General features: G+C 34.2%; 1 protein-coding gene across 1 annotated transcript; it reads right to left on the bottom strand.

Moving 5' to 3' along the window:
* Positions 1-1,103: 1,103 nt before the first annotated feature.
* Positions 1,104-20,341, bottom strand: LOC116717507 (diacylglycerol O-acyltransferase 1-like). Its single transcript, XM_032558952.1, has 17 exons — positions 19,709-20,341; positions 17,459-17,546; positions 16,430-16,470; positions 15,842-15,927; positions 11,360-11,412; positions 10,777-10,882; positions 7,550-7,678; positions 6,463-6,531; positions 6,264-6,367; positions 5,734-5,772; positions 5,429-5,470; positions 5,303-5,347; positions 5,022-5,134; positions 3,812-3,877; positions 3,444-3,531; positions 3,242-3,304; positions 1,104-1,971 (listed from the first exon to the last, which is right to left on the bottom strand). Exons 1-17 carry the CDS (start codon positions 19,942-19,944, stop codon positions 1,822-1,824), a joined length of 1,518 nt encoding a protein of 505 aa, XP_032414843.1. The 5' UTR covers positions 19,945-20,341; the 3' UTR covers positions 1,104-1,821.
* Positions 20,342-24,030: the final 3,689 nt, after the last annotated feature.

Here is a 24,030-nt window from a genome sequence, read left to right as displayed (position 1 = left end):
CAGCAGAATGTGAGCTGATTTTGTGGCCCTCCAACACAGGGAGATGAAATTGTTTGTCACTGTTTATATTTAAACCTGTAAGCTGCCAAATCACAGAGAATGTCTTACTTATATCAAACTTGTGAACTGGCAGCTATTTTGTCTAAAGATAGTGAGGTTTTCATTTATTTGACTCACTCGGTAACTATAAATATTATCCCACCATAAATAACATTTAGCATTTTGTCACTTGACAACAATGTGCTTCATTAGAAACACAAAGTAAAATTTTAAATAGTAAAATTTTACTGTTTTTTTTTTTTAAACCGAATGTGCTGCATGTATTTTTTTTATTTAAAAACCCAAGTCAATAAAATGTACAAAAACCTTTCCTTGCAGAGAATTACAATTGTTAGTCTCTAGGAGTATGAATCTAATACTTTTTCCAGCTTCTGACCATCATTTTTTGCTAAATATTTAAAGCTCTGTCTGACTGGGAGAGAAATGTAACGGAACGACTATTTTCAAGTCTTTCAACAGATTCTCATTTGGATTTGGGTTTGCACTTTGGCTAGAACATTCAGTAATATGTTCAGTAATATTGATATACTTTGATTTAAACCACTCTATTGCAGCTCTGGCTGGGTGGGTGGTTGTCGTCCAGGAAGGTGAACATCTACACAGGCTGAATCCTTTTGCAACTTTTAATATAAAAAAAACTTTTTGATGAATCCGAGGTCCAATGAAGTTTAACAAAATACTTGAACTGCTTTCCTGGCATGCAATCAAGCTTTAGAGTCCTGGTGATTTCCTAATTGTTTGGCTCAGGAAGTCAAACACTGCACTGACGGGTCTTTTATGTCTCTAAAAAAAACAACAGGAAGTATTTTCTTGTTTTGTCTGTAAAAAACTGTGTAGTACTTTTACGACTGTTTTTTTTCTGGAAATTCAAAACCTATTGAACACCTTCACTTTCATATGTGCTTTTGCATTTCCTTTTTTTTTAAAAAAGCTATGAAAAATATGTTTACAGTTCAGTAACTATACGAATGGTCAAATCTGTTCCTTACAAATTACATTACATAACCACTAAGTGGATAAAAATACAACAATTTAAAATAAAATGTTCTCTCCAGTTTCTTTACAGATTTATTTCGTACGACATTATTTCAAAATATGACACTTGGCAATAGTCCACAAAGATTAATGCATAATGATTTTGAATAAACTAGACATGTTTTCAGATGGCACTTTAGGTAAAAATAATAATACAAATCTCACAGTCAACAGTACTTACAGAACTGTTGATTTTACAGCAACTGGTGAAAAAAATCCTAAAACAAAAAGACAACAGAATCCTCCCGCATACAATCATTCCTCCTCACAATGGATGGATAGATGGAAATACATTTTCCTCAGTAATTTCAAAGCCAGAGAATCAAATTAACATCACAAAGATATGAACAATATTATATCTTCTTGCATTCACTAGAGGTTTCAGCCCCTACTCATACATTCTAGTAAGACACTAAAGTACCGATCACCTGAGTATAAAGCTGCAGTTAGCAGTTTTTCTATGGCTCTGCTATAGTTAAGAGTGCTACTTCATGATTCCTTTAATATTATTACATTTTTTGTCATCTGTAAAGTTTACAAGAAGTTTTACGTAAACATGACATAATCATTTAAAAAAACCTGCTGAGATTATCCTGAGATGTAGACTGTGATATTAGTTCATTGCTGTGTATTAGTACCGTTTATGTGTTTGTTCATGCAGGAGAGTCAGAGGGAGGAGATCATGAAAAAACAAGGTCTGAGCAGCTGCACTGGTTTGTGTGTATATTATTCTGCTCCATTGCCGTAGTTCATCACATAGTAGTCGTGGACGTACATCAGAACAGCAAATGGCTGGCCAATGATGATGGACATCCACACTGCAGCGTTTCCGTAGTTACCTCGCAGGAAGCGGCCAACAAGCCATGCTAATGGAAGCTGAGAAGTTTAAAGGAATAAATGGTCATTTTGTTTTACTGACCAACAATTAGAGCTTTATGGGGGTTTTTTCCTTCGGCAGTCTGCATTGTAAGTCTTATTTAGTACAACTGAATAAGACAATTTAAAGAACCCAATGATCAAATTACTAAAAAATCCCTTGTTTCTGTCGAGGCATTTGGATCTAGTCAGGTTGGGAAAGATGTTATTCAATAAACTGTTCAGGATACTCACAGGTCAGAGCAGATTAACTCAGCTTTTTCATCTTTATGTAAATCACTGCATCATTTCTGCTTTTCCTAATTTCTTCTTTGACAATAAATTCTCAGCAGTCACTACTTGAAACTACTATTTGTTTTTAAATGGAGCACTATATTTTCTGGTATTGTAAAAAAAAAGGGAAAAAAATAAGCAAAAGTAAACTGGTAATACTTAAATATTGACCATTCACCTGACTTTTAAAGCCAAGAACAGAAATAGACTGGAACTGAAGTCCAACATCTGCTAAAAAGTGCTGTGTTATTATTCCAAGGAGAATCTCTTTGATTTTGGCTCCCAACAATCAGAAATACTTTTATCTTGATCTTCAAGTATAATAAAATCTCAAACTCAATGAATAATAATTATTATATAAATCAATAAGACACATTTATCACAATAAATTTGTTTTATTTGTTGCAATTATAAGTGACAATAACACTTAAACAATGTACCAAATTTTTAAAAACCTATAAAATAGACTGCTAACATTTATATTTATTTAGTAGTGTGGCACAAAGTCATCTATACTTAGTGTTTGGGGACGACAAACATCAAATATTCTATTCCTGATATTACTTGATAAATGATTGTTATTATTGTTCTTTCATGATGTAAAAGAAAGTGAGGAAGATGGAAAAAATGGAGCAAATTGTGCCACCTTGTGAATAAAGGAAATTATGCTTCTACTTTGAGTGAATCATACCGAAGCTCCTGCATCAGTCAAAATGATTATAATTAACTTGGCTTTACTGTAATGTAATGAATAGCTAAATAAATCAATACAGTAATGCCACTGGATTGAGAATATTATTTTTATTTGTTTAATCCTTTAAAAATAAGTGTTTGTTTGGAAATGAAACCTAACAATTTGGAAGTTCTACAAAAACCAAAACAAACAAACAAATATATATATATATATATATATATATATATATATATATATATATATTTGATTCGATCACTTTAGGCTACTGTTATATTGTAAATTACTGTATATCTGGTTTCTCACCTGTGCCATCATGCCTGTGAAAGCCCAGAGTCTGAACATCCTGAGAGGGACACTGACCAGGTACTAAAGCAAGAACCGAGGGAGGAAACAAAAACATAACAATAGTGGAACATGCGCACCACATCTATGCTGCAGTTGTATTTGTGTGTGCTACATGATATTCTGCATAAGTAGAAGGAGGCATGTAGACTGATTGTCTTACCTCATGGAAGAACGCTGACAGGAAGAAGACAGCTGACTGGCTGACCATTTTACTGAATCCTTTTCTCAGCAGAGGCTTGTAGAAATGACTAATAGAGGAACAGATACAGAGATAAACAAATACTGCCATAGTTTATTCTTAGTCTGTTGCGACTGACTGAAAATAAATAAATGTGAAAAGTTAGAATTTTAACACACTCATTCCCTGTTTACAAAGTGAAACAGTCATAAAAGAAAATACCTTTAATTATTTGATAAATTGCATTTAAACATTAGAAGAAAATGCATTTCTCCTTTTTTCATTGTTAGGTCTATCCAATGATTAAATGTATATTGGTAAGAATATGTTTGGATGTGTAGGTGATTTACCGTAGACACCACTTGTGTACAGGAATGTTCCAGTTTTGCCAGAAATAAGTCACTGACTCAGAATTCCTGAAGGGAAAAAATTAAGCATTAAAATCTCCTAAAACAGGTTTTAGAATTGGTGAATCAAACCTGAGCAATAAAAGAAAAATCCATACTGTGATTAAGTGAAAGATTGAATAGTTTTCAACAGAACTGATCAGTTGCAAAATCTGACAGGCAACAAGCTCTTCAGAAATAAAATATTCTAATCTTTTTCCAATCAGCTAATGCGCCATAGAAAAGCCTCACTGGGTTATGTAACTACCACTATTTTCAGTCTGAACACTGTAACAGAGGAGAGAAGACTAAAATACTAAAACTAGTATCAGCAGGTTTAGGCTTTTCTACACTAAAGATTAGGTATAGTCACAAAACTGATTGGTGCGTCTCCTGAAAAATTACTGTTTAACCACAGTTTATTAATAAAAACAAACTTTATTATAACATCAGTGAGATCCATGGCCAGGAATTATTTTTATGTGCTAAGATTAAATGTAAAAGTAAAAACTCAAAGTCTTGCTCTCCTAAAAGCAAACCATGAATAGACCTGTCACAATAACAAATTTTGCTGGATGATAAATTGTTACAGAAATTACTGCGATATAATATTGCTGTTTTGAGATCATTTTTAAATAATATAATGCTAATGGCAAAATAATAATGCAACAACACATTCTAAAAGATCAATAAACTTTAAATTCTAATGAACATTTAATACTGAAACTGGAAGACATTTTAGATACCCAAAATAAATAAACAAAACGACAAATAAAATAAATCTTGAAGTCTTTGTTCAACAACTTGTCCTTCAAAAAAGGGCCAGATGAGACCGAAGCACCAAACTGAAGACTTTTATCACCTCGTTTTTGGAAGAAAAAGAGAAAAAAAGAGATAAGCGATAAATCATGCCAATGGAAATTATTGAGTTTGTATTAAATTTAGATGCGATCAATTGATTATTGTGACAGGCCTACAGATGAAAATAATTTAATCCATCTTCAACATCAATTGATATTAATCTCTTAATTTTTACATTTAAATAGCAAATTCTTTCCCAGTAACATACGGGCAGATTGCAGCACCGACAGCAAGTCAGAGTCCCGGTCCATGACACACAGCTTGCATGCACCAATAAAATTCAGTAACAATATACAGACACGAATAAACCTACCACCAGTCATTGTAAAACCGTCTGTCTCCAAAGCGCAGCAGCTCGGCTGTGAAATTCATAGATGAGTGGAAGAACCAGTAGAAAAACATCAGCCATAACAAGTGATTAGGGACCTAAAAGACAAAGTAAATGCTCACATAAGCAAACATAAAAATAATAACATGCATGCTAAAATTTATGGATCATTGTGAATCTCGCAAATATTTGAGATTTACAGATGTGGAAACAACAAAAGCCAACATTTTACCACCTTAATTTATTTCTGAAATTACTTTACTTACAGCTAATCGTAAAAGTCTCTCAGTCATCAGGGACAGATCCATGTCCTGGTGGAGATTCAAAGCACACTTAAAAATTTGCAGTGTGAGCAAAAGTGAGAGTTAAAATCAATGATTTAGTTTTCTTACTTCAAGAGGCTTCATTGAGCTTTGAATGATGGGGACCATCCACTGATACACAGAAAAAGTTTCAATTAATTTTTCAGATCTGTGGTACATTGAAAATATAAAATGTTTGATATTTAACAGAATTTTAATTAATTTAAATATATATATATATATATATATATATATATATATATATATATATATATATATATATAGCAGATAAATCCAATCAGATATGTTGGACATGATATTACACTTTTAAAAATGCAGCTTTTGATTGTAATTTAATTCTGAGTAAAAAAAAAACAGAAATACATATACTGTACCTGTTGGGTGAGAAAAACTAAAAGCTGGATGAAAAACAGCTGAAGGGAGAAAAAGTTTAGTCAGTGCCAATTTGTGAAAAATAGATTATTTTAAACAACAATAAAAGAAAATAAAAACTGAGATGATCTATAAGGAACAGAGAATGAAAAGCACCAATAATACAGGAAAGAAACCAAAACAATTAAAAGATGGAAAAGACTCTGGGAAAATAAATGTTTTACCATAATTAATCTTATTTTTCCAAAACTTGAAACATAAAAATAAACACTTTTGTTTCCACACATTTTACATCTGAGCAGGAGCCCTACACAGGGGTCTTTGGTCAAGCATTAGCTGTATAGGATTTTTAAAGTCTACAACCAGGGACAGAAAAAAACAACAACTAGTAAATAAAATTTATTTTTAATATTTACTACAGTAATAGTATTGAATATCACCTCAATTCATCATTAAAATAGTGTGACTACATGAACTGTATGTTTGTCTAACACACTGGACAGATGCTCAACATAGCAAAATATTTCCTCACCATCTCAAACAGCCTCCGTAGCAAGAACTGAATGCGAATTTTAGGAGATCGAGGGAAGTTGAGCTCATAACACAAAGTCGGAGCAAGGACAAAGTAGTACATATCTGCAAATTTGGTGGAGAGGTCAGAAAACGTGACAAAGAGAAGAATTCCACACAAACATTACTGAAATAGTTTGGAGTGCAATGCATTTCATTACCTTTGATTGTAAGGTTGCCAGGGTAACACACTTTCTGTTCACCTCCTTTAAATTGCTGTGATGAAGGACCTGTATCAGACAATCAGACAGAGTTCAGGTCAGGGGCCTGCAATCTTTAGCTCAAGAGCCCATGTGGTTTATGATAGTTGAGAAAAAAAAGGAAATAGAAATGAGTAACAGTTTCACTAAGAGACAATGAGAAAAGACAGTTTTAAATATTCTTCTGTAGGTTTTTATGCATTTTTTATGGGGAACTTTGACAATGGTCTGCTAATGTCGAAAGATGATGATTACTATCCATTTATGCCCTGTTGGTGTAAAATTTGTTTTCTAAATAGTTTTTAGCAGATGCTTATTTTGCTTAATTTTAAGTAAATATAGAAATAGGAAACCAGCCTCATTTCATCTTCCTCACAATACATTCTATGAAAAAACAGCTGTTATATTCTAAGCCCATACCATCTATAGATTTATAATAAAAGAGTCAAGTATAAACTGTGGCTTTATGCAAAATTCATTTTTAGAAGGAAAAAAATGGCTCTTTACATTAATAATGTTGATGTTGTTGATATGATTACACTTTGTACATATAATGGAGTATTTTCAAGATATTCCACATTTTTTTATTTCATTTTCAAAAATTAGAATATGCATTTCGATGAAGTTTGTCAAACTAGAAGCACTTTTGAAAATAATCTTTAAGCAGGTATTGAACATATTTTTCATTAAACCCAAATTTCTATATTATTATTTTTTTATTGGTTTGATATAATATTCTAATAATAAATGTCATGTTTTCATTTGCTGTAATTGCAAAAATCATCATAACGTAAAAAAACCATTTAAAAACATCGGGCTCTGTGTAATTAATCAATATAATGTGGTAAACTGAGTAACTAAAATGAATATGACTGTAATTTTGGTTACACAATTTACCAGTAGATGTCACTAAAACCTTGGGAGTTACAATACAAAAATACATTTGAGAAGAGGCTGAAATATAACTTACATGATCAATATAATATTATATGTCTAACTTTTGAGGACTCCAAAAGATGCACAGCATGCATGTATATGGGTGACTTACAAGACAGTGACCTGGACAGTTTCTTGGCCTTGGCGGTGCTTAGCTGTCTGCACCACAAGTTCACATCCTTATACGAATACAGCTTCAGGAAGAGGATTGTGTAAATGCCAAGTGCAATCGCACCACCAACTGACAGGAAGTGAAGAGAAAAAGTAATGTGAGACACCAAAGTAACCCTCCTAAAAAAGTTGCAACATGAACACACATATGCTTAATCATGGTTTGGTAAGAAAATGATAAAGGGAGTAGGAGGAGATAGGCAAAAAAAAAAAAAAAGAATCAGCAAAAGCTGGAAAAAACATTTGAGAATGAAGGTAGAATAAAAAAATAAAGGAGACAGAAAACATGTTTATTATGATTGCAATTTGAGTGTACTGGTTATTAAGGCAAAACCGATTTCAAAGTAGATAAACAGATATTTGCTGAGTAGTTTTTATACTTGAGCTTTATCAATAGCCACCATACGTTTTGTAAAATGAAACAGTGCTGGTCACAGAACAAACAGATGCTCATATGCCACCAGAAAAACACAAATAAAATCGCTCCTGTTGTGCCAACAGTGCGAAGAGGAGGTCTGCACTACACCTGGCATCAAACCACAGCAGATCTTATCCATTAACCATCTGCCTCTCCGGCTCAGTGTGGCCTCTAAACAGTCAGACCGTGTCCAAATCAGCAACTGTAGATTGTGATCATGAACACACAGCGGGGGCAAAGCTCGAATGGGAAAACATCCCAGAGGAGCCAGTAGTTTGTCTCTCAGTCACCCACTCAAATCAAGAGAAATCACCAGAGAGGTTTCCAATTCTATTTTCCTTCTCAGAGCAAAGCCTCAAATAATACATACAAGTATAGACGTGCTTTTTGAGGTTAATAACAATAATCAAACCTACTTCATCATTACATGTAAAAAAACAACAACAAAAAGTGCCTTTTTAACATCTTATTGGAGTAGTATTTAGTTGAAAGACCTGTTTTAAACAATATCTCATTAACTAAATTACCAGTCACACACTCTTAATAAACATGAGCTCTTTAATAAATTCATTAATGTTATCGTGTCCGATCATCACTTAGTTTTAGTAAATCTTTTAAATTAAGGATGACTTATAAAGTGGATTTGTTCTTATCTGTGCAACTATTATAATGTGTCATGATGTAAACATTGAGAAGTGGGTATCCTCAAATTTTTCATTCTATTTAATATTTTAAGTCAGGGGTGCTTGTATTAACCCTCCTGCTACCTTAAAATCTTCTTGTATCCTTGTGAGAAGAACCTCGTGTTTGGCCTTTTAGAGTTATTGTGAGAATAACGTCATGCAAACCATAAGTGGTTTTCACAGTACCAGTCATATTTTTTTAAATAATCTCATAATTGTGTTACAATTTTATCATTTCTTATTTTCAATACAAAATGTAGTTAATGTCATTGCAAGAAACACTAATGAAGACAATATCTGTAGACACTGAAAACAGATCATTATGTTTAGCTAGTTCTCCCAATAAATTACAAAAAGTCCTTAAACATCAGGCAAAAAAAGTCAAGCATTTACTTGAAGACAAAATAAATGGTATCAAACTGAACCCGAAGTTAATGGAGTTAAACTCATCCAAAATGTGACATTAAAACACACTGAACACGCATACAAATGTCTGCACACACACCTGCCCTCTGCCACTGCCCTTCCTGTGTGCACAGCAGCAGCAGAGATGAGAGCTTACAGACAGATGGAGCGACTCCCTCGCTCCTTCACCTCCCAGGGAGAGAACAGATGAGAGGAAAAACAGAAGAGAATGCCACCCAAAGTGGCAGCGGACAAAGTCTTAAAACCAATGATTTACAGGGGGACCAAATATAAATGGCTTTTACAAGGAGACTTAGGTTCAAGTATGTTTGTTGACTCAGGTAAAGTTGCAAGAGTAATAGCAAAATCTAGAAAACTAAACTTTGCACTAATGCAACACTAACAGAACTGCATACTCTAGTTTGTGTCTAATTGGTTACACATTTGGGATGAAAAAAAAAATCCAACTGTGCAAATCCCTGTGAAATATTTATCTTTTCAAGTTTCACAATTTTGCCTTTAGTAGAATACTTTCACAGTTGTACTCTGCAAGCATATATAAAATATATTGCAACATCCAGGTAAAACGAGACACCACATTACAGTTTTCAAACACCCACTGGGACAAATACTTTTTTTGGGAGATTGACCGATATTTGCATGTGAAGCTGATCTTTTCCACTGATTTCATCAACCTTGGCAAAGGTCTAAAAATCAACCATTGTCGTTCTTTGCTCTGCCGTGAGAGAGGTTTGACTGACAGACCCACCCACCAGATCACGTCTGTACGTTTGAAGTCAACAATAGTCACCCCACTGTTACCAACCCAGTGACTTTCTTGCTATATTTGGGAATTGGCAGGTCAGGCTTTTTAAATATTGGTAATCGGAGATCAGCCAGAAAACTGCAATCAGTGCACCCCTAATGTCCCGTGGTCCAATGCCCTTAAAAAATAAATCGTTGGCCGTAATTTTGCTACATTTAGAGGAAATGGGGCAAGCTTGCAAGCCTGAGAACACTATCGCGACACAGAAGCATGGCAGCATCATGTTTGGGGGTGTAAAATAGGTGCCCAAATTCTTTTTAGGCAACTCCAGAGTTATCACAGAGTTGTTAAAAAAAAACAACAAAAAAAAAAACATGACGTCCACTGTCCTGTTATACAGAACAATATATTCTGTATATAGTGTTCATATATTCTGTATATATGCAATATACCAATGGTATATGCAAATATACCATTGGTATATTGCATGGTTTATGGAAAACAGCCATTGTTGATGTCAAGCTGCCTGATTAAGACATAATAAAGAGCCCCTTGGATGACCTTACGCTACAAGCCACGCCCCCTTTGGCAACTCTCATGTTCTCATCTCATCTGTTCTCTCTTTCCATTTCATTTCCTTTCCTCCATCTCCTCTTGACCTGCTCTTGTCTTTACAGCCAACTGGAAACAATCCAGGTATGACCAACTGGTTCATTACTGCTGCTGACCGACTACAATTATGACTTGTTCTGGGAAATACCTTTTAACAGACCATCAATGTTAAGCAGTTCTTTGTAGGGATAGAATATAGTTTTGCTTACCTATCTAAAAAACTGGATAACTTTTTTTTGTTTAAGATCCTTTGTCTTTGTTAGATAGTAGTAAGAGACATTTACCTGACGTCATAGAGGGAACCCACAGCACCACAGCAGCAGGAAATGTTAGCAAGATTGATAAATTAATGCAGTGGACCAGAAATCCAGCAAATTCACCAAATGAACCCTGGTTAAACAAGAAAAAGAGAAATTTAAGCACTTTTACATCAAATCTTAAAATGGCCAAATTATTGCCAAATTTCTACGCACTGCTACATAAAAAAACTGCTTTAAACTTTTAACTTTTTGTCACTGCCTTGATATTGGGAGGTAAAAATGAATATTTTAAACTTTTGAACTGTTAACATTTGTGAAAATGCTGGCCTACTTAGTTTTTTGAGAGTGAAAAACTGAAAATATTCCACAATAATACCAAACAGACAGAGCCTAACTCAACCAAGAAAGTGAACTGAATGCAGATGGTGAAAAATGATTTGTTTTTACAGTTTGCCATTTAACATGTGCAGATGCAACTAGGGAGATCAGCTAGTCAGCAAGCTTGTCTTTATATTTTTTTCTGCAGAATATGAAAGCTCTAACTTCCATATTTCAATTAAAATAAACAAAACTGCAATGTTCAGAAGTGTATAGTTTCTCTGCTCACCTTCGACAGCTGCCTTTCAGTGTAGAGAGCCACAAGAATAAACACATTGGACACTGAAACACATTGAGAAAACAATGCAGTTAAGACCTACTTAGTATATTGGTTTAAAATAAACAGAAGTTGTTTTGTTTTTTTAATGTCTGGAACTGTTTCTTTAACATATTGTACTGAACATTTTTTAAAAGACTAATTCCAATCCGGAATAACCAAACCAAATTCACAAAAAAAAAAAAAGACACTGTTGTTAGAGACACAGACTATAATTTTAACCAGCAGGGAGTGATGGATGGCTGTTTAAATCCCTGTGCATCAAGGATTCATCATGCAGTTTTCTAACAGACAAACTAAAATAAGTGTCAAAGGTCGAAGACCCACTTCATTACTATTTACACCTTTATGCTTAAAACCCAGAAAGCAAAGACACTCTGTTTTGCACATTAGCAGAAAGAAATAAGCTACTTTTGTTTTTTTGCAGACCAACACAAAAAGCAGCCATAATTGTTTTGGTACATGATTAATTTTCACACAATTATTTGCAATTAGTGATTTATCTCTCTCAGTTAATTTCTAAACCATCATAATTAAACAGACCAATCTGTAGCATAATCATTAATATAAGGCCTAAAAGCTTTTGTTACTTTTTAATAAAAACTATGTGCTGGTTCTAAGCAAAAATATGCACATTGAGCTCAGATCACCTCTATAAAAGAAGAACGCAAACAAATGCCTCCCTGAGAAGTGCCTGATATACAGGTGGATCCAATCAGTAATGACAATTATCCAATCATGTTAAGAACGATCCTGGGTAGCTGCCATTATACAAATGACAGTTGATTGTAGCAGGCCTAGTCATGGAATGATAACATATTTTTGTAGTGCCATCTGGAGCTGAAAAAAAGATCTCACTCAAACAACATGTTGAATCCTTGAAGGGTCACTGAAGAAATGCACGACAGATTAGAGAAAGCAGACTTAATCACAACAGCCATCTTTACATTCTGAAGTACAGAGGTGGAAGTATCATGAGGAAATTACAATATGAAGAAATATAGATGTAACACCTTACCACAGCAGCCAAGAAGTTGAATATTTTGTGTGAATTGGTCTTCCAAACAGACAGTGACCATAAGCATACAAACAAAAGTGCTTAAAAACACTGGTCAAAGTTTTTGAGTGGCCTACACAAAGCCCTGATTTCAGTTCAGTTCAGACAAGCATTGGCTGTCTCAGTTACACCAGTTCTGGTTGAAAGAATGGCCAAAATATAGAGCAAGCTATTGAGAGAGCTTGTGATGAAAATTTTATACAATATATTTATTAATTTGGTCTAAACTTAATGATATAAATGTTAATGCTGGAAACTCTATTCTAGTTTATCTTCGGGACCTTTATTACCTTTTATGGCACACTTTGTATATGATGTACTGTAATGTTTCTATATATGCGTTTGAAAGCTTTGTATTTGATGCCTTTAAAAAAAAAACAGGTGCCTAAAGGAAGTGTTTAGCAGAATATTAAATTGAGTGAATGAAAATAAAGAACTTTTGAACTTGAAATTAAATATCAAAGTACGTTACTTACTTACATAACAAAAGTAAATATTAAAGTTCATTAACGTATTTTGATATTTATTTTTGTTATGTAAGTAAACAAAAGTAAATATCAGTAATTACTTTTGTTATGAAAGAAGTTAGATCAGTTTGTCTTTAGTAAATGCCTCACTTTATGTTAGACTTAAATCTTTCTCTGGAAATTGATTGAACTGACTCATTAAATAATACCAATAAAGAATTATTCTAATACACCAATGTTAAGAAATGTAATTAAAGCACATTTAAACAATATGAGGTTACATAAAACAGGATTATTACATCACATTTTTTAACATTGTGTTCAATGGCAATGTAATAAAATAACACAAATAAAGCTTGTAACAGGATTTTGTTTGAAGCCAAATAAAAATACTGCTACATAATCTTTTGCCCCCAAAAAACACAACACAAATTACTGCTAGATACCTAAAATTGAAGTGAAATATTTAAGTCTCTAACTGTAATAACTTGTCTAGCTCCTACATGTAAAACCTGTTGGATGTGGCATTTTCAGAGCACCACATTTGCAGAGCAATGAAAAAAGCTGATACGCCTAATAAGCCACTTCCTTACATGTAAAACTTTTTAAGGCTGGCCTTGCAAACTTTATCCATTTTGCTGGCAGGCACCATCATTTGAGAGTTAAAATGTGTGTGTAAGCTTCTGCAGTGACTCTCGGTGTCCCTGTGGGGGAATGAGCTCTGCTCCTGTCCATGCCACTGTTAAGAAACTCCAATTCTCACCTGTCTCTTTACCCGCCGTCTCTGCAGTCATTTGCCTTAACTCCATCTATTTTCTCTTCTCTTCAAGCTCTTTCCCTGTCTTGATGCAGAATTTTACCTCTTCTTTTTCCATCTCCTACCCCTTTTCCTTTTTCACAGCCCTCCATACATCTTCGCTCACTTAATTTAATCTTCCATTAAACACTTCCCTTACTCCACTCTTACCTCTCCTTTCCTGTCTCTGTTGCTCACCACCGAGCTCCCTCCCCCCTTTCTCTGCAGGAGAGTACCAGTGTTAGTATATAGGGCAGGTGATTGTCCCACTAGAGACACTGCGAGCTGCACTGCTGCAGACCTTCACTGCAATGTAACATAAGGATAAATATGGAAGAAACTGCAGCAGTGCACAGCATGCACCTGTGTGCTGCTGCAAACAAGGCAAGTTCTACATGAGGCTGAACTCACTGCACTACTTGAGGAAGAGAGGAATTTAAAAAAATGCTTTAGATACAATATGTTTTTCCTCAACTGTAAATAAATGACTTTTAAATTAACATGCATTATGTTTTGTGGTACCAAAACATAATGCATGCTACATGTAAAGTCTAAATTTGTTTGATTATTTTTGCACCCATAGTTTATTCAGTAGTTGAATCACTGAATCATTATAAATGACTATTAATTTGTCTTGGAAGTTTGACAGAATAGTTTTCCAATTATATACATTAGTAATCAATACAACAAACCTGCAACAGACTCTTAAATGTCCTTCTTGGTCCCTTAGCTACATTAGTTAGATTTGCTATACTCATGTTTTTTTCTTTTCTTTTTCAGTCTGTTTTGCTTTATCTTAAAAGCTTATGTGCCTCCTGTGTCTTGGGTGACACTACAAGCTGTGCATGTTTGCTTTTCATTCACTGGTAATCATTTCCTTCAAAACTCAGTTTATAAGGTGGTTGAAATGACGTCATTGGCGACACATACACAGATTTAAAAGACAGCAAGAATAAAAAGTCATTATTAAAGAAAGATAGATCTTTTCATAGATCTTTGTAATGCCAGTGGCTCTTACAATTTGTAAGACAGAGAAGAGGGGAGGTATGCAGCAAAGTTCCCATGCTTAGGAATCCAACATTGCCTGACTGGATTAAGGAATAATAGTCATCTTATTAGGTGCCTCCTCCAACCATAACTATGGTTCTTCATACCTCAGTCTGGAGAACAACTTGTTTTTTTTTTCTTTAAGTACAAAACTGTTCATGTCTAGTTGGGTAAGAAATGTGTCAGTGGCCTACATAAATAAAAAAACATGGGTATTATTACCAGCAGAATTAAAAAAATGTATTTTGTTTAATTTAATTACATGCAAGGACTACTGGCCACTAAAACTCATTAATAAACTGCAATGCAGTAAATCTAGTGTTAAATTCCTCCTTTTACTCCTGAATGATTGAATCATCAACTCTCTTTGTCTCTAATTACCATAGTCAACAGAAGCTCAGACATGTAATTTTGCATAAAAAAAACTTTGCTGTGTTCGTCTAGCAGAAGTCTCTCTCTTTTTATGTTTGGTGAAGAATCATAATTCACCTATTGTTGTTGAGGTTAACTCATGCATTCATCATCCACTTGATCAACAGACCTGTGTGATGAGCATTTTCTCAGCTAAAGTGACCTGAAAGAGTTCACCAAATCCTTCAGAGACTTCAGAGATTGTGTCTACGACTAACAGTCATTTCAAATATGGTGCCAAAACACAACAAATCTTTCTGTAGGAAATCCCTCAGAAGATTTTTCACCTTCATAATGTCAGACATTCAACAAACTACTCCTTTCAAGCCACCTATTGGTCTGGTGACTTAAGACTCACGTACAAAATCTTGAATTACAAAACCAGCATCTGGTGCTTGTTTCCCAGCACAGACACATTAGTCTTAATTTAGTTTTCAAACAGTGACATACTTAGAAAATGTATTTTGCATATTTTGTGAACCTGCCAGAAACTATCCTTTGTTTTTTAACAATATTAAATGCACAAAAAGATTACCAAAGAAAATGCATTACTTTTTGAAGTTGTTTAAAACAATTGTTTTACAATTGTATTGTAAACAATACAATTGGTATTGTTTACCATTATTGGTAAACAATAATATTAAATTTTTACCTACCAATCAACAAGCACGCTGCAGGCCAGTTGTAGGGGTCATTCAGAAACAAGGAAATCACTTGAATGGGGTCTACAAGAATACCATACCTGGAAGAATATGCAAAGAAATGTTTGAAATAACAATGTCTCCATTGCTGTGAAAAACATACATTATTTAAACGATTAAAATTGAGCTTTAAATAATTAAGTACTTTAAATAATTCCTGTATTGAGAGTTTGAAGCACTGACTTTAAAAACACCAAATGATTCCACTTCTGATAGCAACGGTGAATTCAGAGCTCCAGTGAGTTTTGTTAATGAGTTAACAGGTAAAGTTTCACGGCCCAAAACTGACTCTCAATTGTTTTAATTATTATAATAAATATATCTCTACTTCCAGGATGAAAAGCATCTTGTTTAAAGAGCAACAAAAATATTTAAAGATACATAAAAACAAGTATATAACAAGTAGTTGTTCACATGAAATTTATGAGACTATAGTCACATAAAAATCCTCGTTCCATCGGATAAAAATACAACAAAAAAGTTGTTTAAATAACTCTTAAACAACTTTAAAAGTTATTTTATAGTTTTTTTAAACATACTCACTTTAAAATGTTTTCTAAAAAGAGACGAGCATTACTCAGGACCTGTAGCAAAACACAGAACATCAGGGAAAAAAACAAAAAACATTGTCACAGTTTCAAATTGTTTCGCAGTTATACAGATTACAAATACAGAGAAAAACCTGTGAGGCTTTTCCTTCCTGAAACTGGTTTTCTGATCTGACTTACTCATTGCACTGTGGCTAGTTCAATATCATTTGTTTTTCTTAGCACTACGGCTCATAAAAAAGAACAAAAATGTGCAGCAAGTTCTTTGGCAGAGGCAGTACACATACACTCAGCATGAAATTATTCTTATTAGCATATGCCCTGAACCTTTTTCTGATTTTGTATTAAATCAAAATGACAATAGATGAAAATGGTTAGAGATCCTAGCTTTAATATATTCAATTAACTGAATTTATCTGTATCATTTATTGACCTGGCAATCAATAAGGACAGAAAAGAAATTTGCTGCTTTAATACCATTTTTGTAATACATATTTTCTCTATTCAATATTATAATCAAGTCTAGTTTCAAATATTATGAAGTACATTTTTATGTTGTTGATGTTACCTATTGTAATAATTTCATCTGATCTATGTAGTCCTATTAAAAGATAATATTAAAGCAGATTTTACAAAAAACAGACTCAGGTATAATTTAAATGTTAATGGAAACAACTGTTATATCATCTGACTAAAGAGGAAATAATTAACAACTGATTGGGTAGAAATATAAGTTCACATTCTTCAGTAAAGTGAAGCCGATAATTTTGAGATCTGAGACAACAGCTGACCGTCAATTGTTTGAAATATCATTTTTAGCACCAACTGAAAACTCATTGGTTATAAATTTAGAAAATGTTAGCACCTAAAATGGATGTATGAGCTGACACAATAATTTCATAAGCAGTAAAAAGTGGTAGCAGTATCCATGAAATACTGGATACTGTATTAAGTCATACTACATTTGACTTAAATGTAGTATGTGTCAAAGTACTTGAGGAAAGACGAAAAAACAAAAACTTACCAGCATCACCACACACCAGTTGATTACTCCTCTGTAGTTCCTATAACCGCTGGCAGAACTCAAAAGAGACTCCTGTGCCTTGTGACAGCTACAGCAACCAAACAAATAAAATGATGAGCAGAAGAGCAATTTAAATCCATCTGACTCTAGAGTAAAATTAAAATGTGTTTCAAAGTTTGATTACTAAAGAGAAGAAGAGACATTTGTGTCTCATTACCCTACATACTCAGATGTGCAGGCAAATTTGGTAGAGAGCAGAATAATGAACCCAACAAGAACCACAGGCAACATGTAATAATTTAAAAGTACTGCGCTGCATAAGTCTTTTGCTACAAACCTGATTCTAATAAATAACATAATGAAAATGTGCAATTAGTTAGTTTACTGCATCACATTATGGAATTAAAAACATATTTTACAGATTGAGTATTTCAAAAGTCAGCATTAATCACTGCATAAAATATATCAGCAATAAATGTTGAAAAAATAAAAAAATAAATAGGAAAATAATAACAGAAAGGAAGCACGAAAATATTGAAAAACTGTTTTGTGTACCTATCACTTCTGGAACTACTGCCAGCAAATGCTGCATTTAAAAGTTTCTATAAAAAACAAAACAAAAAAAACCTAAAATCAGACAATGAAATAAAACAATCATTCTATGAACCTCTTTCAAAAGTACAGAAACTGAAAGGTCAGGCAAAAAAAATCATGTTTAATACATTAAGATACATATTCAAATAGGCTTCAATTAGGTATTACATGTTTTTCATTAAGCCATCATTTCTGCTTTTTTTATTGGTCAGATGTAATATTCTAATACTTAATGTTGTGTTTTTATTAGCTGTACACAAAAAAAACACAATTAACTAAATTAAATGCTTGAAAACATCAATATATGAGTATTATAATTTATATATTTAGTGAATTGAGTTACTGAACTAAATTAACTTTTCAGTGATTTCCTGATTTATTAAATGGGTCCTTATAAGAATGGAGAATTAGAGAAATCGAACATCCATTTTGCCACAACCCGTGTAGTAGAAACAGCAAACACAATACCCAGAACACTATAACCCCACAGAGAAACATGGTGTGGGCAAAATCATGCTGTGGGGATGTATTTATTCAGTGCAGAGAAGAAAAATTATCAGACTACAGGACAAGGCTAAAACGCAACATGTTTGAGGCTCCAAAAGACTTGAGACTGTCCCCAGTCCAGCAGGACAACAACCACATAAGCTAGAGCAACAAATTATTGAATTTGATCAAAGCTTATCCATGTGTTAGAATGGTCTAATCAAAGTCTAGACCAGGTGTCTTCAAATCCATGTACGTATCCTGCAGTTTTTGTCCAACACACCAGAATCAATTGGCTGAATTTCCTTCTCAGTATGTAGTCAAGTTCTCCATAGTGCTAATAATGATCTCCTTATTTGACTCGGTGTTGAAGCAGAGACACATCTAAAGGTTGCAGGACACCAACCTTACAGGCCTGGATTTGAGGACCTCTGGTTTATACCTCTATAATGTGCATAATTAAGAATTATTTGGTCATATTTCTAAATAAAATATGACCTAATTCAATTTCAGACAAGGGATTCCTAACTTTAGCTTTACCACGTCAAACCATATTCTGGTTATCTTACAACAGCAGGTGCCAAACAAGACTAGTCACTCACAAAACACATTAGTGTTGCACAATACAAAGACAACTTCTGTCCCATTCTTTAAGGGAGTGGTATTTAAATAAAATTAACAATGAAGATTTCATCAATTCACCATTTAGAAAATTGTAACGCAGTATAAAGATAAGGATTTAGTCAAGTTGTTTTTGATAACAGTGTTATGTCACGTGGCCTGGTGTGACGGAATTAGTTCACGTTTAATGAGCTATGAGAGAAACAAAGTTGCTGTAGACAGGCAGGTTTACTTTTTGTTATGCGATTTACGTGGATTTTTATTAGTTTCTTATACAAAATAAACCTCATAGGAGCTTTACGACAAAAGTATCATTGAATGAATAATAAGTGCATGTCAAGAGAGAGCTAACAGGGCGTGTTTAAGTCGATCAGACCACCCAGGCCCACTTATTCTCACTTCTGCTGGACAACCATAACATTTGAGGCTACTTCCAACATTTATGAAGCAAACTTTTCTCTGCAGAAGTACCTATTGCGTCCTCTGTGGTTAAGGGTTAAAAACAAACGCCTAAAAACGTCCAGCTCTTTCTAAGGTGGTCTCTCTCACCTCAGTCGGTCACCAACTTCACCCCTGTGTTTCTTTTTCTCGCTCTTTGCAGCGGACCGCTCCAGGGAACACTCCAGTATCCTCTGTCCATCGTGGAGGCTGAAGTCCCCGTCCACTAAGCTCGCCGTCCCCGTTGCAGAATCCCCGTTCCCCGCCTGCACCCTCGCAGCTCGCCCTTCTATAAGAGTCGCCCTTCTTCTGCGAGTCAGAGCCCCATTTACATTCAAGTCACTCATAATGACCCGAATTAAAACTAGTAAAACTTTTACTGTGTACTACTCCCCCCTTTTCGACTCACTGCTCGGGGGCATACGGCGCTTGTTGATTCAGTAACATTCAGCCTGCAGTGCTTCAGTATCAAAGGAGGAAGTGAACTACACAATCCACCCGGGACTCAGATTTCCAGAGTTGACTTTGAAGTGGGAGTGGATTCATGAAGCCACGTAAGTATGGTTACTTCGGTGAAACCAGTCCAGCAGTTTGGACTCGTTTGAACTCGTTTGACTAGTGAAAATTGTAACCAACAGGTGAGTCACATCCCGGGGCTATCACTCATTTCATAAATAGCAAGTGGAGACGAGTTTCAGCGATGAAACAAACATGATGGAAAAAAAGCTAGGGAATGTTATTTAGATCGCGGAATGCAAGTTACATTAGGGGTCTTGAATAAACAATATATTGAATGTGTAAGATAAAGTTTCCTGTTTATTATCTTACGTCCATCTTAAAAATGTCATGAAGTAAAAGATAGAGCGTCGAGGCGGCTTGCAAACCCAACAGTAAAACAACCGTGTCGATCTGCTGCCTTTACATGTTTTACTTCCTACACCACATGGACATCACTTCCTGTCTATTTGTGTTGTCAGAAAATCGCACTGTTTTGAATGTAACTGTTTGGTGACTATTGGACATATTTCTTATCAAATGATCTCCAAGTATTTAAGAAAAATAACATAAAAACCTTTAGATATACAAGCCTCCTTTCTTTTTGTGGTCACATGTAGAAATTTACATGTAATGAGATTCTTTGTGATAATAATAATAATAATAATAATAATAATAATGATAATAATACATACAAAGTTTTTTTTTTTAAGCCCCGTTAGTTAATATTTTTGGCCACAGTTAACTCTGCAGCATTCATTTACTGTGGCTGTGGCGGGGGGCGTTATTTTTGTAGCCAATATTAAAATATGTGCTTCTTTTTCTTAAAAACACTTAGATGTGTGATAACCACTCAACTTTATCTGGGCAGTGTGATACTATCAACAAAAGGAACAATGTAGCATTTTTTATTTGCTGGTGTTTTAATTATTTTAAATATGACAAGAAGAACCAAAATCCACCTTTTGCTCATTTCATTCGACCACAAATAAGAAAAACGGCTTGTATTTAGGCGTATATGGCTCCTTAAAAATATTTTTAAAATATCAAAGATGCATTAAAGATTTTTCTATAGTCTGCAAAACCCCTTTTTAAATCTACACAACAGAGTAGAAACCATCTTTAAAGCATTTTAAAATCAAAAGGAAGAGTAGTGAAGCATCTGTCAAACTAAAGGCCCAAATCTGGCCACCATAATCACTTATGGCGGCCAAGAATATTAAGATAATATTTCTGTGCTTAAATATTACTTTATCAGTCAAATAACATTAGTTACACAGAGAAAAGCATGTTTTAACAGTTTGTTAATGGGTAGTTTTATGAATAAATTCTGCCACAAATGATCCTTTGAGCACATTCATGATCTTCATATGGCCGAACATGAAAATTAGTTTGACACAACTGGATACTGAGAATTACATTATATAGTGCTGAGTGTATAGGCAACTGCACAGAGATATGATCCTGCGTAAATTTCTGTACTAAAAAGAAACAGGGTTGTTTTTGTTCTCTTCTATTAATACTGAGAACTATACTGAGTTATTTATATACAACAACTATATTAATTGTTTTTTTCAGATGAAGCTGGACTCTTCTAAGTGTTTCTCTCCCACATCCGAAAGGTCTGCACTAAAGTACGCATTCCTGAATTGAACCAGAGAACTACCCTTCTGTGACGATTGCCTTGTTTTCATCTGCATTAGCTAAACATCATCATACTCACTGATCATAAACAGCTGAGCACCAAAAGGGAGGGTCTGACTTTGGTAAACATTCAGACCAGTGATAGGTAGTGTAATGATTTTCATTCTGAAGTAGCCCAAGTGTTGAACAAACACCATACGTTTTGGTATTTCCAGTCTTGCAGCTGTGATATAGGAAGTTGCTGAAGCATCTAACAACATGACAATCATTTAAAATCTTATGATGGAGTTAACATTTGTATTTCCAAGACATGAGGTGGTTGTATCGTGCAGCTACCAATGATTTTGGTCTTGCTGGTTACAACACAGTGTGGCAACACATAGTGTATGGTGTCAAGGGATTGTACAATTTGACTACTTTGTCTGATGGAAACTAGAAACACTTTCCCCAACAAACTCTGTAAAGTGCTGGTCTCTGTCTGATTCTGTCTCTGTGTCTTGTGGTCTCCCCTCAGTCTTCTGACATTCTTTCACAGCCTCTAGTTGCACTCATGATGTCATCTCTTATGCCCATGCTAGGTATATTTCTTGCTAATCAATTCATACTCACCACTGGTCCAAATGTCTACCAAACTACATTAAATATGACCAATTTTAACCATAGCGGAACCCTTTTCTCAAGTGTTAGCTCTAAATGACTTTTGCCATAGAAAATTGGTGAAATTTCAAGCATGTTTTCATTGAAACTTTGGGAAAGGTTGTTGTCCCTTTAGTCTTTTTACAAGTTTTGTGTGAAAGGTTGTTGAAAATCTTTTGTTTAATGTGAATGCCCTCTCTGTCCATCATGATTGTGCATGCATGCAGGTGAGAAGTGATCAATAGTATTGATCAAACTTTATCAGTTCTTACTGTCTATAAGGTTGTCTTTTAGAGTAATGAGCCTGTCTGCAGTTGTTTGGATAAGAGACCTTGGAGAAGAGTCAGTAACAAACTTTTGATCAAGTGCGTTAACTCAAAACTCTTAGTTGGCAGGGTTCCTGCACAGCCTCAGAGTATTGAATTTAATTTCAAGATTTTACATCTCTTGATATGTATGGAAGAAAAAAATTGGAGAAAGAAAAGATATTTGTTTTTATTTATTTTCTTTCTCTATCATTCTCTCTAAAGGGAATGAGATGTAAAGTCCCTCTTTCCCCTGTCTCGATTTCCTTCCTTCTGTCCTTGTTTCATTCTCACTTTTGTCCTTTCAGTCTTGTGTCCTACCTTCCTTCTTTTTGTCCTTCTACCCTTCCTTTTTGTGTCCTTTCTTATTTAAATTTTTTGTGTCCTATATAGCATGCAGCAAATGAGGGGATGTCTCAGTGTCTCTTTTGTCAGGCCACCTTGTAAGCCAGTAGAGGGAGTCCAAAGCTTAAATCTTATTTTTACCTTTTTGCAAGTTAGTCAGTTGTTTAATTTCCCATTTTAGTAATTAAGTTCAGATTTAGGAATTAAGCTACTCTATTTGTTTAACATAATTCATTAATGAATTACATGTTGTTTTTTTAATATTATTGTCTTAAGTTATGGTTAAAAGACAACTTATTAAGTAAAGAAGAAATTAAAAATAAAAGGTTTGTAATAAGGGTCTGCTGAACTTGGACTTTGTGCCGTTTTTCTTCTGCAATACCCAGAAGACATTGTGTTGCGTGCAAGCCTTCGAGTGCTACATGGATCAAGTTATTTTGATAACAGCAAGCCATTTAAAATTTAGAGAATAAGAGGTTTTATTCATGCATTATTCATCGTTTCTGTAGGGACTCTAAAATTGAGGCTTTATAAAGTCTGCCAGTGCTGCAATAGGAAAATAAAATGCACAACAAGTTTCTTATTAATATTTCTGTCTATTCAATGTTTTCATACTCTTCTTGTACGTTAAAAAGTTGACATTTTTCCTTTTTTTAAATAATAAATTTTACATACACTTTTGCTAACATGTTTCTTTTATTTATATAGGTTTTATCTAAGAACTCACTCTCATGCAACAATTGAACATTTTACAGCTAAAAACATTACAGCTGATGTTACACAATAAAAGCTCATGTTACATTTTATATAGCACATCCAGATTTATTTAATTTAAGTCTTACAATATAACATGCATGTCAATTGAATCCAGGAGGAAATGAGTAGTAGGTATTTGTTTTTATTTAATGTATCTTTGAGGGAAAAGCATTAAGATCCCCTATGCTCTGGACCCCTTTTTCCTTTCATTTACACTTTATGGACTTGATAGACTTGCCCAAAAAATAGCTA

This window comes from Xiphophorus hellerii, chromosome 3 (genome assembly GCF_003331165.1).
Source record: "Xiphophorus hellerii strain 12219 chromosome 3, Xiphophorus_hellerii-4.1, whole genome shotgun sequence".
Taxonomy (NCBI): Eukaryota; Metazoa; Chordata; class Actinopteri; order Cyprinodontiformes; family Poeciliidae; genus Xiphophorus; species Xiphophorus hellerii.
This window is presented reverse-complemented; position numbering and strand designations above follow the sequence as displayed.

Coding starts and splice junctions, on each gene's coding strand:
- LOC116717507 (XM_032558952.1), bottom strand. CDS start 19,944: ATGAGTGACTTGAATGTAAATGGGGCTCTGACTCGCAGAAGAAGGGCG. Junction 17,547..19,708: donor GAAGTTGGTGACCGACTGAG/GTGAGAGAGACC, acceptor TGGTTGCTGTAG/CTGTCACAAGGCACAGGAGT. Junction 6,532..7,549: donor ACTGTCCAGGTCACTGTCTT/GTAAGTCACCCA, acceptor TGTCTGATACAG/GTCCTTCATCACAGCAATTT.